A 19,862-nucleotide genomic window follows, 5' to 3' on the forward strand; every position below is an offset into this window, starting at 1 on the left:
CACTCATCAACAGCTTCAATTTGATACCCAAAATGTTAAAACATTGTCTAGGCGTTCACGGGCCCACGTTTGGCCTACATCTCCAGACCCTAGTCACCCAGGGGTATGAAAATTATCCTCTACTAAATCACTCATCAACAGCTTTCATTTGTTATCCATATTGTGTAAACACATTCTAGGGGTACCCGGGTCACGTTTTGGCCTATATCTCGAGACCCTAGTCACCCAAGGGTATGGAAATTATCCTGTACTATAGCACTCATCAACAGCTTTCATTTGATATCCATATTGTTTAAACACATTCTAGGGGTATCCGGGTCCACGTTTTGGGCTATATCTCGAGACCCCAGCCTCCCAGTTGTACGAAAATTATCCTGTACTATAGCACTCATCAACAGTTTTCATTTGATATCCATATTGTATAAACACATTCTACGGGTACCCGGGTCCACGTTTTGGGCTATATCTCGAGACCCTAGCCTCCCAGTTGCATGAAAATTATCCTGCATTATAGCACTCATCAACAGCTTTCATTTGATATCTTTATTGTATAAACACATTCTAGGGGTACCCGGGTCCACGTTTTGGGCTATATCTCGAGACCCTGGCCTCCGAGTTCTATGAAAATTATCCTGTACTATAGCACTCATCAACAGCTTTCATTTGAAATCCATATTGTATAACCACATTCTAGGAGTACCCGGGTCCACGTTTTGGGCTATATCTCGAGACCCTAGCCTCCCAGTTGTATGAAAATTATCCTGTACTATAGCACTCATCAACAGCTTTCATTTGATATCCTTATTGAATAAACACATTCTAGAGGTACCCGGGCCCACGTTTTGGCCTATATCTCGAGACCCTAGTCACCCAGGCATGAAAATTATCCTCTACTATAGCACTCATCAACAGCTTTCATTTAATATCCATATTGTATAAACACATTCTAGGGGTACCCGGGTCCACGTTTTGATCTCAAGACGCTAGGCATGTACCGAAAAAAAAGGTAGACGTTGGCCGATTCTCAGACCTACCCAATATGCTCACAAAATTTCATGAGAATCGGTTCAGCCGTTTCGGAGGAGTTAAGCCTCTAAAACCGTGACAGAAGAATTTTATATATTAGATGACACTGTAGTTTGTAGAAAAAATATATAATCGGGCCGGTTCTGGATTACGATTCCGACCAATTTATTCGGAATCGAAATGGATTGGTGTTCTGAATATCGATTCCCACCAGACTTGGTCGATTTGAAAAGTTTTGGCGCTGAGCAGTTGGAATCGAAAGTATTAGCCTATTGCGCATAGATAATTACATTATTTTTCTCACAAATAAGTTTATTAAATTATTCATTTTATTTAGAAGACTTGTAACAACTCTTTGCTGGACTATTTGTTTATTTAGTATAACAAAACTTAATTTGAAAATTCATATCAAAAATTTTCCAAGCTAAATAAAGCGATTCTGGTCGAAAGGAAACCGACATGTTCCCAATTTCGATCGATCGATTTTTGCGATTTTTATGCATAATTGCACGTGTTCTTGCCTCTGCATTTCCGAAAACTATTGGTGCTGTTGTTTTGTTCAAATTTTTGCACAATTTTGATTTAACTAAAACCAAAATAAATAAAAACAGCTGTTTCGCTTGATTATCGACTCGAAATGAAAACGATTCGAAATCGACTTTGAATCGATTTGTTTCAATCGGAATTGAGAACACCAAAAAGAAATCGTCTCGGAATCAGCCTCGTTTTACTTTTCAAAACGAGTCGGAATTCAGAACAGGCCTTAATATTCTTTTTATTAGCTATATTTATTTAATATTTTCTAAAAGTTTGACAAGTTTATATATTATTAATGCATTTCACGCAAATATTTTTGTTAGGATTATCATTACATAGTTTTGAAATACCATAGTAACTAACGGAAAACGAAATTTTCACAAATCGCATCCATATATAACAACACATGTATCAAAAATTATACATAGCTTTAACTATGGCCCACTTATTTAAATTTTTCTTTTAAAATAACAGCAGCAGCAAGATAAGAAAAGTAACAAAGAATGAGGTAGATATACTTTATTTAACGAAAGTCATAACCTCACAAAAAATGAAATGTATCATAATTAATACAAAGCTCGACTTGCGGTTAATGTCATTGAAACTTACTTTTTAAATAAGGAAAGCTTCAATATAAAGGGAAAGTCTTTGTTTTGTATACAACTTTTCATTAATTTGGGAAAAATTTTTCTTTTTTTCAAGCAAGAACACATGATTGAATATTTCGCACAATATTTGTATGTGCGAGTTTGCTCGGTGAATAAAGGTCCAAACACACTCGACTTTTGCGTGGTTTTGCGTCAACAGATGACTTTGAACGCTCACGAATTCATTGCTGTGTTCTCAATCCACAGGCAACGCAACAGCAACGCCAAAATATTGCAGAAAGAATTCAAAAATTTTCGTTTTGCTAGCATTGTCAATTAGTTTTTGAAATGTTTTGCTTTCATGAAAAATCTTCGAAAATCTATCGCTGTTCATTAAAATTTGAAATAATTTTGTATTTATTTTAAAAATAAAATGATTTTCTTCTGCGTTCTTTTTGGCAGGGAATCTTTCAACGTGTGCCAAAACGACGCAAAAGGCGAATGTGTTTGGCCCTTAAGAGTACTCGACTGTAAAGTTGCGGACTCCGCCTAAAAATCCACGGCCGTGACAGTTACACAATTAACAATTTTTTTAGACAATTTTCTCCATTTTTAAGGAAATTATTCCTATAAAAAAGAAAAAAAAAAACAACTTTTATGTTTTTGAGAAAATTTCTTGTCAGTGTTGAGGGAAGCGTTTATATGTCGCAAAATAAATCCCATTTTTGCTTTGTTTGCAGGAACTTTTAAAGCATTTTTTTAGTGTAATATTTGGAACTAATATTTGTTCGACTCTTTTTTAAGTTCGGTGTTGGTGTCCATACAAAGTTCTGACATTAATTTATTTCTTTAAAGACAATTAAATTCAGTGACATTGATTCCAATATGATTCTGACATTAATTATCTTTCGGGTCTAAAATTGATGCCATTGACATAAAGTCAATTGATGTTAGTTTCGTAGACTCTATTGTACATCATTTCGTTAAATGAACAAGTTAATTTTAAAATTTTAGGGCTGGGACTGCGATCCCATTTCCTTGTTTATGGTGGAAGGAGTACTTATCCAAATCCTAGACCTTCCCACTTTGACGAACTCGTTTCCTTTCCTTTAGCATTTCTCCCTTTGGAGGCGTGCTACTTTTTTTCAGTGGAAACGTTTTTCACGTGGCCACTTGTTTCAAGACAGACTTCTGGTTGCAGCCGTTTTCTATTGGTGAACAGATGCAGATTTATATTCAAACATTTTTCACAAAATATAACAAATTTTAATACGAGAATACATACACATGGACAGATATTTCAAACTTAAAATTTCCGCATCATTTCTATCATGTGCTTGTGTGCCAATTCACGCGCGTGTAAGCCCCAAACCATTGATACATGATTCCACTTTTTATCCGGGTATAGACAATTCTCGACTACTTTGGGTAGCTCCTTTGCCAAATGAATGACATCTTTATAATTAGTGAGATAATCATTGTAAGCGTAATAGAGTGCCACAGGTGCAACAATATTTTTCAATGGATATTCTGGCGGCTTCGTACTTTTATAACGCTTTTGATTTTCCGTTGGCCCATAATCGTATTGACAAAAACGTCCAGATTCGACTAGCTGTGCATAATGTTTGATTTGTTTAAAATTACATCCGCTCGGTGCATGGGACAGGTACACAGGAATCATTGTCTTATCGAAGATTTAAGAAGAAGAAAACAAGTTTTTGTTTACACATCTGTTTATTATATACATAACTCACTCCGTTAACTTACCGTATTCCACATATTAGGATCCTTACCCATCAACAGATAGATATATGTTAAGCAATTGTGTTCAGCGGACTTGGATTGCATGCATACTTTCAGAACGTCGGTTCGTGGAAGAAACTCATTGACTATATTACTTGCTACTGCAACGAAATTTTGCAAAAGTGGTAACAGTGGCGAATGATTGTTTTTGAAGTAGGCCACCGGTGCGAGTGCGCTCATTAATGTGATTTTTTGATTGTATTCAGGACGCAAGGACGCCATTACGAAAAATGTGGTGGTGCCCTGCAGGGAAATTTGTTAAGAAATAATCTCGATAATTATTGTCATCTGTCCGCCTATTTTGTGAGTCTGAGCGTTCGAAATCGAGCTCAACACTAACTTGTGATTATTATGGCAGTTCACGATCTTGCAACTTTGTATAGCAAATTTTCATTGCGAATCATTTGCAAAATAAAAACAGGCATCGTAGGTTAAGTTCAAGTGAAATCGAATTCAGCGATTATTAAATGCAAAACAGAATATTTTGGATAATTTCATGTACAAAATTACTAGTCTTACTCGTGGTTAAACTGATGTATAGTAGGAACGTGCATTCTTAAAGAAGGATACAGGCACGCAAAGCACCAGTTTCAAGCTACAGGTTTAATGACTACCTCGGAACTTGTACCAACAGCGCTTAAAACTGAACTATATGAATTTCAAATAATTATTCAACAGCAGCAAGTATTTCGCGTTTAAAAGGCCTGCGCTGCTAGGGGACAGAGTTAGAACTAGTACCATCTTCTAGTGATAGTTCTGCGTTAGTTTTTAATTAGTGCAATTCACTTTAGACTATATATAAATATAGACTGCGCAGCATGTTTTAACAAAATAACACTCCCGAGACATTAATGAATCTTATGCTCAAAACAAAACGACAGAAATAACGACAGAACAAGAACCGAATCACGGATCAGAGACAAATGCTCTTAAACCCTCCAAATAACAACACCAGAGTTAACAGTGATAGGTAGTAACAGCTTAGACGCGGATTTACAGGGATTGAAGACAAGGTCTCATCAACTGTGTAATCAGCGGAGCGAAACACAGTCCAAAGTCCTGGAAAACATTTAAAAAATAAAAACAAAACAACTAAAAAAAGCAAAGAGCGAAAAGCAAAAATTAAATAAAAATTATTATTACAAAAAAGTAAAAAAAAAGCAACAACATTTAATATGAGCGCAAAATAAAACAAGTAAGGAAGGCTTAGTTCTGGTGTAACCGAACATTACATACTCAGCAGTCCAATTACAGTTTGCAAAACTTTTAAATTACCTTCTTTTAAAACTGGGCGCTGCCACGCCCATTGTCCAAAATTTTACCAATTTTCTATTCTGCGTCATAAGGTCAACCCACCTACTAAGTTTCATCGCTTTATCTGTCTTTGGTAATGAATTATCGCACTTTTTCGGTTTTCCGAAATTTTCGATATCGGCCTGATAGATACCATCCACCCCTGGAGTTATGAACTGCTCAAAAGGCCCTATTGTCCACCTTACCTCCCCTCATTGGACAGCCTTTCTGCTAGGGGCCAGTCAGATAATTTTAGTTGTATCAATTACTAAATGAAAAACGGAGTGGCTAATATCCGATGTTTCCTGTTTTCAAGTTGAGATAAACTACGAGTACTCCTGGGAATTTATATGGAAGAAATCTTCTTTTTCAGCTCTGAGAGGAAGATTTCATTTCATAAGAGGTTGAATCAAACACTTTATCTTCATTGAAATATTCATATTCGTAGTAATAGACTTCGGAAATAATATAATTTTTCTACTAAAAAGGGTGGTGCCACGCTAAAAAAAAGTTTGTATGCAGTTGGACGCTTTAATTACACCTGTAGGGCGTAACTGTCGCTTTGCGTATTTTTCTGCACGGTACTGGAGTGTAATGCATCATGTTTGCTTGTAATGTTTTCGTCGGTACTAGGCGTTTTCTTCCAATATAGAAGTATTTCATATACCGGCTATACCCTTAAAAGTTTCAAAAGCTTAAAGCCTAACAAATGTGGAGGCCACTAGGTAGTAGATTAGAAAAATTCTTCACAATATGAAAATCGGTAAGCAAATCCACAGTGAATCTTACCTGTGAGTGCCCAAAATATGCCAATTTATCATAGCCTGTCTTGTTAAGAACATAATCAATGGAAGCAGGCAAATCATAGAAACCAATTTCATGCCAGCTAAAACTCCAAAACGATTTATCTGTATCAGCGTTGTATGCCGTATGATTTCGAGAATAAAAATTTCCACGAGCATTGCCCATCCAAACATCGTAGCCCAAATCATAAAGGTAATAGCCTGAAAAAAAGTATTAACACAATGACTTTAAGTAGCAATGTAAGAACATAGGTATATAGCTTTTACCAACCCAAACCACCCCAGGGTCCGTTTATAAGCCAAGTAATCGAGCTATCCAAAAGGCCATGCATAAGAAAGACCGGACGCCCTTTAGGGTGAGATAAGCGAAAGAGCCGTAAAATATATTTGTCTTCGGTGGTGACAAAGTGGCCTTCCAAAGGATAGTGATATTTGCGAGTCAAGCCGAACTGTGTAAGAAGGAAGAAAGATATTTTCTAGATGTTGTATTCTATGTGGTTAAATGAGCACACTATCCACATATACACCGCAGTTTCACACTCAACATTTAATGTACCACCCTGTGACCCCACACACACACCTTCACGCATACACAATGTAACACAACACAAAAAGAAACGTCAGAGATAATTTTAACAAAAGACACAAAAATAGTTATAAGTTTGCGATCAGCGAAGCGATCACACGCATCTACACTCCGTGCTCCTGAAATAAATTTGTAAATTTTGAATTTTGAATTTCCGGTACATTTTTTTCGAAGTTTTAGTTACGCGTAAATACCAAGTGCCGTGCACCGTCCCTACGATCCTTGAAGCGACATAGTGCCTCCAACTCCATTCTATTTATTTATGGTCCTTCGAGCCGGATAACTGGCTCATATGGAAGTTTCACTAGACGACTAAGCCGTCTAGGCGGGCGCGCATGTTTAAGTAACTTGAACTATGAGCATTTTTCTTTCGTTTGTTTCATTAGGTTAGTGAAATATTCTAAAGACATAGTTTGAAATTTATATCCCAAAGTGGAGTTTTTCAAAGCAAAATAAGGTGGCTCAATCAACAGCCAATACCTGAGAGCCCCAAGTGCTCACTCACAATGAATAAATACAAGGTGCAACAGGTGCATAGCGACCTCTCTCTCTCTAAAATAACACACAGTCCACTTAAATAACAAATAATATAATTATATAAAAAAAAAACAAAAAACCTATTCGCCCGTCGATTCACCAAAGCTTAAAAAATAGCTCAGCCCCGCTACGGCTAAATTTAAAATATTAAAGTATGGTTAAGTCGCAGCGAAAAATTTGACCCTATTTCTCAAAAGAAACCCATATACTAGGGCTCTTGGTATTCGGTTAGTCGGTTAACCGAATTATTCGAATATGTCATTAGTCGACTACTAAAAGTCGACTACCAGTATTCGAGTAGTCAAAACATTTAGACTATTCGGTTAACCGCCCATTTACGGTTAGTCGATTAACCGCTCACTAGGGGTTAGTCGGTTAATGTATATTTCGGTTACCAAGGCATCACGTATAAGTAGTATCTGTGATATTTGCCAATTAATTTGATTGGTTTCTTTTAAATATTCAATAAAATATATCAGGAGCTCAGAATTTTCGTGTAAGTAATTATGAACGAAATTCAGTGAAAATTTTCTTTACAGTTTTGTTCAATAAAGTAAGACCCAAATTAAAACTTATTAAATTTCGCCCATTTGATCAAAATTCGATTTATAGCAATTCCTTATGTTATTGAGCAGTTAAACACGAGCCCATTTCTCTGGTCTAGTCTCTGACGTTTAGCCACCAATTGCCTTATAATTTTGGTTGAACATCAAAATCGAATGACTCTTGCAAAAGAAACTTTAGAAATAATTTTATTTACCTGTATGGTGATAGTTTAAAAACAAGTATGAAAATAAAATGGATAAGATATCACTGACCTGTAACAATACTTCAAAAGGGAAATATTCAAGTCAAAGGTTGTTTTCGTCAAAACTTTTGCAAAAATTTCTCTTTTCATTTCTCGTACTTTTTCTAATTTGTTTGAATATCTATCCTACTTCCTTTTCCAGTTTAGGGAATAGACAAAATATACATATGCATGTATATCCTACCTTCTTAATTTCATTTTCGGTCAAAGCAGCATTCCTCTCCCTGTATTATCGTCATACAAGTTTCAATTATAATTTGAAGAGCTAGGAATATTGTAAACGAGTTCACATATAATTAGAAATGCGGTCTTTCTTACTCTAGACCCTAAGGATTACTTCGCGACATATGGTATATTAGTACAGATTTTATTACTTTAATTATTTTATAATAAACGTTTAAAACGTTATCTGTAGCAGCAGGAGCAAGGAGATATAAAACTAAACCGCAGTAAAGTAATCAACATACAAAAACAGAATTGTGTCAGATTGTGTCAGCTGGTGGCCCTTTCTGAATAGTGCGACGATAGATATATCTTAAAAACTTGCGACTCATTTAAATTTTATTAATCTATGCATAAATTTCCTTACATATAAAATCTAATTCAGTTAATAAAACATATAAAATAATACGTGCATATCTAAGATTTTTATTTCCATAAAATACAAATCATGCCAAAACATATCGTCCCTAATGCTATATTTAAAAACGATATATACATTTATATAAGTTCATTCCCCTTCATATAACCTCTGTTTTGATACAAGAAAGTAAGAAAATTTATATTTCTTGGTAACAAAAAACTTCTACGTTGTGAAGCAATGTTCCCAGCAATGGAAAACGTTCGCTCGGAGTCAGTCGAAGTGGCTGGTATACACAGGTAGCGCTTAGCAATGTTGAAAATATCGGGATAAATTTCGCTATGGGATTTCCACCACAATATGGAATCGATATTGTGACCAACTTGTGGTTCTGCAATGTATAAATCCATTTGCGATTTAAGGTCTGTTCGGTTTATTTCGGACTCAAATAGGAAGTCAAGATCACTACTTTTTTCTGTGGCCACCGTGTCATCCACAGAAGTTCCATCTTTTAAATTACTTCTAACAAAATCATGGACTTTCATTTTTGTTTCTGTGTTTTCATATTGCAAACTTTTGTATCTTGGATCTAAAAAAACGGATACAATAGCAACTGAAATGTTACTGCTACCATTGTCCATATCAAATCGTTTCAAAAGAGATTTCTTAGCACTTTCTTTAAATACATTTTCGTTTGTCTGTTCATTAAGTGCAGGACACATATGATTTTCAATTAGGCGATTTATTAATGGACGGACCAAAGGCAATGTTACCGACTTTGCACTGCACAATACAGTTGTGGCCTTTTCGAAAGGCAGCAAGAGCTTCACTAGTGTTGCCATCCCACTCCATTCGGTTTCGCTTAACTCTAACTTAAGCGCGTCGCACGGTTTGTGATGGTTCTGTCCGTTAAAACTAAACATATAGCATTTCGGTTCAAAAGTAAACTTTCACACATATGAAGCTTAGAATTCCAACGAATTTCACATGACTGAACTAAGCAATTTTCCTTAAACCCAAGTTGTACTTGGCGTGTTGAAAGCGCAGTCTTGGCTACATTTGATCGATGGAAGAATGATGCTATATTTTTGCCTTTTGTGCATAAGTTGGTGTTATCCGAAACAGATCCAAGTGCATCTTTGACCACAAGCTGCAAAATATGAGCACTACACTTAACACTGTCTGGTATATTTAAAAGTTTTTTCGCAGTTGCATTCATCACGCTTGCACTATCATGAGTTATCGCTTGTATTTTTCTAGATATATTCCAGTCCTCTAAGCAGGTCTCGACAGCTGCAGCAATATTTTCAGCATTTGGCCTTCCTGAATAGAAACTCAGATTAAACAAGTAAGGATGGCTAAGTTCGGGCGAAGCCGAACATTATCTACCCAGCTTTATAGTATCATATAAATATAGGAATACATTAAAGGAGAAATATCGAAAAATATAGCACTTCCTCGGGTCAATGCGGAAAAAAAGGATTTACATAAACCCTTTGGTATCAAAGCAAAGAAAGCGACAAAGCATTCCATTGTTACTAAGGTGGATTCACATAAACGTTTAAGATAACATAGAAACACCTTGGCGCTTTCTTCGCTTTGAAACGACCAAAATTAGTTTGTTAATCCGCCTTATGGCCTGTTGTTTCAATTTTATGGTTTGAAAGCTTCATAAGTTGCCAATATTTAAAAATTTTATAAGATAAATATAGTGCATTCAAATTATAATTTATATCCAAAGAATAATAAATATGCGTACCTTGCAACTGTTGGTTACAAAGTGTAACAGTGCATAAGTCATTGTTTAAATTGAAGTACTGCGCCTCAACCGAAATATAAAAATCTTGGGTACGTGAAGACCATTCGAAATGGAAATGCTTGCTGTTTCTTCCAAGTCCCTCGATATATCGTCACGTACTGCTTTATAAAGAAGCCGCAAACGTGAATGAATACTGCTTTCGCAAGGTACTTTGAATCCCGGTTCCAACACCTTCATGAAATCCCTGAAACCTTCTGATGATGTCAGGGATATTGGCAACATATTTGTATCGATCAAACGTGCCGTTGCTCGTGCTATCGTTTCCTGACGTTCGCTGTTGCACATCGATGTTACAATGCTCCGCCTTTTCAGTAACAGACCGTTATTTTCCAAAATTTCTTCGTTTGGCTGTGTTATAGTTGAACTAAGAGTATACGTTTATTTTATTTCTAAATTATAAATAAAACTTGTGGTAATACTTACTTTTCGATCTCGCGATTTTTGTGATGTACCATCTTAAGGTGGTTATTTAGCGCAGATGTGGATGAATTAAAACATAATTCCACATTGCAAACAGCGCAATCCACTTTTTTTCCGTCCACCGACTTTTCGAAAAACTGCCACACCCAACTTCGTTTTCGACCGCTCATGTCGAAATTTTCTTTTTGACAAGCACAATTTTATTTTTTAAATGAAATTATCAATGAAAGTATTCCAGTTCTGACAAAAGTCGAAGCACAGTACTTTGTTTGCTAGTGCTTTCTAGGCCACTATTCAAATAAAATATAAAAAATACTATTTCCTTGGAATCATGTCACATTATCTAAGACATGCGGCTTGGTGTATTTTATTCCATTATCGAGAACTCAAATATTTTTTATCTCTACCTAAGCTGATATTGTATGATACCGCAATTAATATTGTGACGAATATTAGCATGACTAAGGGATACTATCAACTCTAAGCCGATGCTAAGCAGTCACCTATATGTACACAAACAAATTCACATGCATATATCTGAGATACTCACAAAAATATGCAATCATCAGTACTCACATATACACGCGCATATGGCGATGCGAAAGGCTATAAACTACAGATACACACGCGACGCGTATATCTGGTAACTAAGTAGTAAATTCTAGAAGAAGAAACGCCTAGAAGTATGCGAAGGAGACAGCAGAGAGTATAAGAGGAGCGAAAGGTGTGCAAGAATCAATCAGTTTGTTTTAAACACGCTATCAGTTGCGAAGTGCAGTATAATTGTTAACTACTTTCAAAGTAGTCTAATAAAGACAATTGTGCAATACGGAATATTGGAGTGTTTTATTCAACAGTTTAGCGATAAGAACGTTAGTAGAAGGTTGCTAATAGGAGGAATTTCACTAAATTCGTTACAATATTATTTGGCTGACTACGCCCATGCTTGTATTATTAAAGGTATAGAATTTTCATGTTGCCATATTACACATAGTAAAAAATGAATTGTAGTATTTCGGGATCGACATTTTATAACAATTCAGGCGTTGAACCCAGGATTTTGGTGTGTTAAGCGAACAACGCCACGCCACCATAAAAAATAATATATCTTCTAAAAACTTATTGACAAATAATTCCTTATCTACGAATAATACTTTAACATATATTTGCAGTTTGCCAATAAAAAACATTTTACTCATTGCAAAAATGAGGTGTACAAATTTCTGGGAGACAACAATTTATGATTAAGCTGCATTTAGGGCCTTATTCCGAAAGTTACTAGAGTATAAAACCATTAATATAATCTAATAGCAACATTCTTTTAATCGGTTACGCAAATGACCAGCAACTTCTCGTATTCGGATTGCGGATAATAACGCTACCAGGTGTTATCATCTTGTTAACACGCAAAATTACACGTATTTGCTAAATATTTGTTTAAAAAAAATGACAAAAAAAATAAATCCATGTCAATGTGCAAGAATTTCTAAACAATATTAATAATTTCTAACATAAAATTTAGTTCACATTTTCATTTTATTCTCACTTGCGCATTGTTGTGAACTGATAACGATGTTCGGTTGCATAATATTCCGATAACAGAGACTAGGCGGGTAAGGGGGTGACTAAAATACCAGATTTAAGGGGTTGTGTAGCGCAGCCCTTTCAGGTTGACAGCGCAATATATACCTTCTCCAAACCCAATTGTCAACCTCACCTGTCCTTGGCGAATCCTGTTTCATAAACAGCCGAGGCTCTGGCGACCCCGTACTCCTCATGGCTCTAGGGGGTGGGAGGGCGGGATGACCAGGAAGGTCACATGTGGTCATAACAAATCGTTCGCGAGATGTTCGGGTTTGGTACCGAAACGTACCCGATGCATTGCTCTGTAAAAACGTTTTAACGCAATAAGTACCCCACACACCTTTTATGAACATGAACGAGTGCTGAGTTCTGAAATATTCGCAAGGGCAAATTACTTATTCTAATTTCTTCAAAACGTGCACGCACTGCTGTCAATTGAGTCCATTTCAAACAAAAAAGTACGAATAGCTTGTGAAATACATATGTATGTACATATATTAGCTGTTTTAAATTACTATTTAAAATATCATTTAAATTGTTGCGAAAAGCGAAGTAATAACAAAGATATTAGACAAAAGAAAATACGTTCACGTTCGCAAAGGGGTGTATGGAAGGATTTGGTAAAATAAAAGTATATTCTTAAAAGGCTCAAATCTCATACATAGAGAGTATGTGAATGGGTAGCAATTTTCTATGGTGATAAGTCTTTTTACTATGGTAAGCATTTTTCCCAATAGTTAACGGCAAGAACACGAAATTATATACACCTCATGTCTTTCAAATATTTCCTTTCCAACGTACTTTGCCACTGATTTACACACGCTCATACAGGCTTGAAATGCCTTTATGTTACATATTTCTTGCCTTTTGCAAATGCTGACCCATGGCTTGTTTTGCTTGCTTTAATTATATATACCTAGTGGAAAAAATCTATCAAAAAAGTATTTACATATGTTAAAACTTTCTTTCTGGTAACTATATTTTTGAAAAAATTAATTTTGGTTGAAGCAAAATCCAAATGTTGCCTACATAATATTTATTTAAAAGTTTTTTCATATCCACTTACAAGAAATTTTGTGCTCCTGATACCTATAAAAGAAGATTTAATATAAACAGGTAAATATCGTGACAAAAATATGGTTGACCATCATCAACCATGCCAATATGGAAAATACAGTATGCTGCATATTGTTACCATGCAGAATATGTATCAGGAGCGAAAAATTTCTAGAAAGTGACTGTGAAAAAATTTCAAATGAAATATTCGGTTTATGGTAACCGATTATGTGCCAAAAGTCGACTAGTCGCAGCAAAGCGAGTAGTCGATTAATCGCTGTTAGACGGTTAACCGAATATCTATATTCGGTTAAAAACCGTGCAAACGGTTACAACCGGTTAGTCGGTTAACTGACTAGTCGAATAAGTCGACTTTTTTCAAGAGCCCTACCATATACATACATAGCTAAAGGAAGCTAAGTCAAAAAATGTTATTTAAACGATCTAGTATTCTCTCCACTAATAATCAAGAAAAGACGTAGCAAAAACTGAAAATTATATCAGCGCATATGAAAGGGGCAGTCTGGTTTCTATTCTTTCTAAACTCCGTTTTTTAAACGGTTTTATTTAGCTTGAGTTGACAGGCCGCATGGCCGCATGCACGACTGTACGGCCGTTGTGAACGTATCTTTTAATTGAAATTTAAGTAACTTCCCGATAAGCTACAAGCATGAAACTTGGAATATAGTTTAGAACCCGATGACAATGCAATAATAAGAAAAAAATCGCCGCTAGGTGGCGCATGGATCGAGATATTCGCAAAAATCGTATTTGTGGACCGATTTGGCTCATATTTGGAACACTTAATACATACAAGAATAGAAATCGACCTGTGAAAAAAAATCGCCGCTTGGTGGCGAATGGATGGAGATATTCGCAAAAATCGTATTTGTGGCCCGATTTGGCTCATATTTGGAACACATAATACATACAAGAATGGAAAGCGACCTATGAAAAAAATCGCCGCTAGGTGGCGCATGGATCGAGATATTCGCAAAAATCGTATTTGTGGACCGATTTGGCTCATATTTGGAACACTTAATACATACAAGAATAGAAATCGACCTGTGAAAGAAAATCGCCGCTAGGTGGTGCATGGATCGAGATATTCGCAAAAATCGTTTTTGTGGCCCGATTTGGCTCATATTTGGAACACTTAATACATACAAGAATTGAAAGCGACCTATCAAAAATAAAATCGCCGCTAGGTGGCGGAAGGATCGAGATATTCACAAAAATCTTATTTGTGGTCAGATTTTGCCCATATTTGGAACACATAATACATAGATACATGAATAGAAAGCGACCTATGATGCCCGATTTGGCTCATATTTGGAACAAATATTGCATACAGTCCGGTAGAAGTGACATCAAAATATTTTGGAGTTGGAGGAGGGACAAGCATACGTGGCGCAGAGTCGAGTAAAGTCTTTGGAAGGGTTATGTATAAAGGTCGAGGTCATCAAAAGTATCCTGTTATTTTTCCACGTTATTGTCATGACGAGGCATTTCCTACCTCGTTTTTAAACAGAATCTTGCCAAATGGAGAGAAAGTGGAGCCTGACTGGTTAGTGTGGAGTGCCAGTAGCAATGCTTTTTATTGCCTACCATGTCATCTATTAAGCACCAATACTTTAAATCAACCTAAAATTTGTTGTGCGGATATTTGAAATTCCAGGTAGGGGTAGGTTAGGTTAGGTGGTAGCTGCCCTGATAAGGAAAGCTCACTTGGACAACACGAAAGTCCGTTGTGATACCACATACACCAAAAATAACGGTGACTTAGATCTAGCTACTTAGAGAATCGTTGGGTAGCAACGATAAAGCTCCGAATGATACTGATCTCAACTTTGGATAAATCCTCATCGCGACCGAAGTACTTTCGCCTAGTTCCGGCAAAAGCTGGGCAATCAAGCACAAAGTGATTTGGTGATTCCACCTCATCATCCTCCATACAGTTTCAAGACATGGATGAAACTTCGGTTCGGGCGAAAAGTTTGTCGAAAAATACAAGTCGGACATTTCTCAAAGCTTAGAATGCGAAATAATTCGCTTGAAACACATTTACGAAACAAATTTTGATAAAGGTCTGTCACCATTGGAATTGCTAAATGCCATCTACATATGTTCAAAATCTTTATACTATTTTCCCCAACATTTGTGTTGCTTTACGTATCTTTTGCACTATACCTGTCACTGTTGCTAGTGCAGAATGTTCCTTCAGCGTCCTTTCAAGAATCAAAAACTTTCATAGATCGTGTTCATTCCAAGAGCGAGTTTCAGGACTTGCCACGCTTTGTGTTGAATCCGTTTTGCCAAGACAGTTAAATTTTGATGTTATTATAAAAAAATTTGCAGCGAAAAAAGCAAGAAAAGCCACTCTTTGATATCCGAACCTTCTATATTGAATAATTAAAATTTATAATCATTATTAAATTTATCAGAAATGTATTAAAAATTTATCAGAAATGTAAAAGAAATAACTAGAACAGATTATTTGAAACAATATATGGCTGATAAGAGAATTTTATTTCTACGTTACAATAAAATAGTGTAAACAGTAAATATTCTGTGTTAATTTTATTTTTAGGTCTTAGTCCAAAAATCATTTAGTTGATGTGGCAAAAATTTTTTTGATGTAATCCATCAATAATGATTCATGAATGAGACGTCAATAATTCGAGTTAATCAAATGTATTAGTGGATTTTTTATATGGGGCCGTAAAATGTTTAGTCCCGGCCCCATATTTTCTCTCTACGGCCATGGTTACATTACGCGGAAAAATATTCTTTCCATGTATTCTTCTGGAACAATTCACATGAAGTGGCAGCAACACTACGTCACACTGCCATGAGCAACAATGTTGATCAAACAGACAAAAATGTGTCGCACCGCTTAATGTGCACCCACCTTAATTCAACTAAATTGATGGCGTACTTTAGTATCTTTATTCGGTGCCAGTAGAAGTGGGAGTCCATTTTTTTCCGTTTAGTCAAAAGAAGCTCTGGTACCCCTGCCCACGTCTTTTGACGAAAAAAGGGTTTTGGGCTCGGCCCTTTATACATTTTTGTTCATCTTTGCAAACATTGTTTCCATTTAAGCAAAAAATGTGGGCGCTGCCGCCCCCATTTAAAAAAATATTATATTCTATAAAGTTAATTCACTCTACGCTTCACTTGATCAGTATTTGTTAATGCATTCTACGCATTTTTCGAAACTTTAGATATCGAAAAAGTGGCGTGGTTATAATCCGATCTTACCCAGTTTCAATACCAATACTTTTGTTCATATCAAAAGGCTAATTTACTAAATTTGGTGAGGGTATCTCTATCTTTGCCCGAGGGATGGCCAGGAGGGCGGCTGGCTACAAAAAGTGGGCGAGACTTCAAACCGATTTTGCCCATCTTCAGCAAAACGTAGTCGTCATAAAAACAATGCTAGAGAGGGACTACGCCATATCACTTCTGAGATATATATCATAATATATATATCATATCATAATATATCATAATAAATATCTGACTTTTCTTGAAGTTTGCTTTCTCACGAATTGTGATGAGTGACAACCAGTTTGTTTACTTCGATGATAGGAAAAGGTGGGCGAAGTAAGTACATGCATACATACGTGCAATTTTGGATCACTCTGTATTTTACCAGCGAAGGTCCTGGGTTCAAGTCCCGGGCAAATCGACATTAGAAATTACGATAAACGTTTTTTCAATTAGAAAAAGGTTTTTCTAAGCGGGGTCGCCGTGCTTTGTCAAACACGCCGAGTTTATTTTGCCATGAAAAGATTCTCAGCGAAAGTTCATCTGCCTTATAGCTGCCATTCGGATTCAGCATAACACATGTAGGCCCCGTCCCGCCAATGTGCAGGAAGAATTATAAAAGGAGCCCGAGCAGAATTGGAAGAGAAGTGCGAACTAAATCTCGTCGGACTTAAACTGCGCCAAGTATTTTTTTTTTTTTGTGAATTACCACTGTGTTAGTTTACCGGTATTTAGAGTAAGGAAAACTTGTTAAGCTCCCTCTGTGACAACCACTTAAGGCGGAAGTGAAAATAAACTAGTAAAATATATTAAGCACTGTTGCTGCTAATTAGGAAGATCAATTTATATATTTCAATCAACCGTAACATATTGCCTGAGCAAAGTTTAACTTACGGGCGATATAACTGTTTCACAAATTAGACTGGTGGTGTAGTTTAAAAAACTGTTCCTCAAATTTTTGCCCACGATTAGAAATTTGAAATTAAATTTTAAACCATTCATTGGTTTAAGCAATTTTTTAAACTTTTTTGAACTAAATTGGAATCCTGTTAATTTACTTATGTGTTTTAAATTTTATTCAGTTTCAATTTAAAACTTATATGAACAATAGGACTAAAATCTTAAAATTGTTTCAAAGCAAAACAAAAAAATTTTTTTATTTAATAATTTGGATTAAATTTCAACTTGACATCAGGACGGACAAGGTGACAGCTGTTTCGATTATACCTTGTAAATCTCTTCAAAGCATTTTCTCCCGCCACTGGGATTTGAACCCGCACTCCTACGATGGTTAAAGTGTTACAAACGCATTCAGCCACGTCATGCCTTAGTTGTTCTAAACCTTATCCCAATTGCCTTCTTTGCTTATTTTCTTTATTCATAGTACATACTTCGTATGGCATCATATGGTAAAGTTATGCGTTGGTAAGGCGGTTTTCAAGGAAACTTGGTGTTGCTTTTGTTCTATTTACAGAACTACAACGAATTAACCAATGTTGTCTCAAAAAACAAAAACAACAAAAATAACAACAAACAAGTTTTAAAAATTAAAAATATAAAATCGTATAGACGTCTAGTTTTAAAGCAATCCACAAGAGTTTAAAGTTGGTGCTGAACATCTAAAATCAAAAAAAATCATTTGTGAAAAGTGCTTTAAGTCATAGGCATGTGGCACGTCGCGTCGGTTCGAAACCAGGCCATTACCCGCTACATTTTTTTTTTACCATTTCAAGTGTTTACCTCTCTACTTTCAAATTGAAACCTAGTTCTGTGCACTCGTTTTCAGAAAGAACGGTATAATCTATATTTGAAACCAAATTTGGTTTGGTCATATAAGTAAAAAATCTTTTTATTTATTTAGGCACAAACTTTTAACAGTATACGTGATCGTTTAACACGATACGGGGCCTGCATAATAAGTTTCACTTTTTTATGACCAAATCAAATCTCATTTAAAACTTACCTGCTTCTATGAAAATAACTCTGAACTTGATTTATGTTTTGAGTCAGAGAAGTCTTACATAATTATTATTTTTTTTTTTTTTCATTGGAAAAGCTTGCGGTTCTGGATAAGAATCGTGCACTCTCCCAACACTTCAAAAATGAAATTTTTAATTTTTTTAGATTTTGAAGTAATTTTTCAATTAAGTTTGAAATTCAAGCCGAAAAAATATATAAAAACGGACTTGTACTAAGTGTGCTTTTTTCTATTCATAAACTAACTAACTAAAGCCGTAGCGGTAACAAGATCTTACCACCCACCCTGATGGTCTTGCAAGTACGTGCTCAGTAAATATTGCATGCGTTTTGTCAATATTTCTGTGATTAGAAAATTTACCTGCATACTCGCTTAGAAGGATTAAGAAACTACATTAGCTCTTTTTTATAAACAATTTCTTTCATATTTTTAATTTACCCACTATTGAGAAGCTTGACGCTGACCGCGTAACGAGTTACGCTCAGAAAAAGGCCATTAGTGTTAACTGGACGACGCCTAGACTAACAGCCCAATTTCTCGTTCATATTACAGGTTTGTAACACTAAGAAAACACTCTTTGTTTTAATTTATTTATATTTATATTGGATTTCCTTTCGGCTAAATGTTTGAAACTAACCATATCCAAATTTGCATCTTCCAAAACGGATGGCGGATATTTATCCTTTATATAACCGGCAGAGCCCGTACCAATCAAAAATAAAATTTTCAGCCACAAAACGAAAGATAATGAAAATGTCATTTTTTGTAATTAAAAACAAATTAGTACTCGCTTGACTTTTTAAATTTAATGAAATTTTGTATCCCGCAAATTTTATGCTATTTTTTTTTTTTGTTTGCAATTTCTCGTTACGTGTTGCGTGTTTCAGTGCGAATTTGATCTAAAATCGTTGACAACTAAAGCCGCTTTGAAGGTTGAACTTTCAGTGTTAGTTCAGTTCATCTAAATAATTATCTATTTACAAATATATATTGCAAATTTTATGCCTGAGTAAATATATTATAATATATTTAAAGATATATATAAATATGTATGAATGTTTGTTTGCGTGTGTGTGTAATAAATATGTATACCAACACTATAATCCAATTAACTTTTTTCAATGGTCGCATTCAGCCAAGTTAGCACGCCATTACTTCGTTCAGTGAATATAATT

General features: G+C 35.5%; 1 protein-coding gene across 1 annotated transcript; it reads right to left on the bottom strand.

Moving 5' to 3' along the window:
* Positions 1–2,849: 2,849 nt before the first annotated feature.
* On the bottom strand, positions 2,850–19,617 carry LOC137242520 (lipase 1-like). The gene is made up of 6 exons (XM_067769798.1): positions 19,325–19,617; positions 6,321–6,498; positions 6,036–6,250; positions 3,918–4,196; positions 3,436–3,834; positions 2,850–3,358 (listed from the first exon to the last, which is right to left on the bottom strand). Exons 1-5 carry the CDS (start codon positions 19,445–19,447, stop codon positions 3,457–3,459), a joined length of 1,173 nt encoding a protein of 390 aa, XP_067625899.1. The 5' UTR covers positions 19,448–19,617; the 3' UTR covers positions 2,850–3,358; positions 3,436–3,456.
* Between the last annotated feature and the right edge of the window lie 245 nt (positions 19,618–19,862).

This window comes from Eurosta solidaginis, chromosome 2, assembly GCF_040869045.1.
Source record: "Eurosta solidaginis isolate ZX-2024a chromosome 2, ASM4086904v1, whole genome shotgun sequence".
NCBI lineage: Eukaryota > Metazoa > Arthropoda > Insecta > Diptera > Tephritidae > Eurosta > Eurosta solidaginis.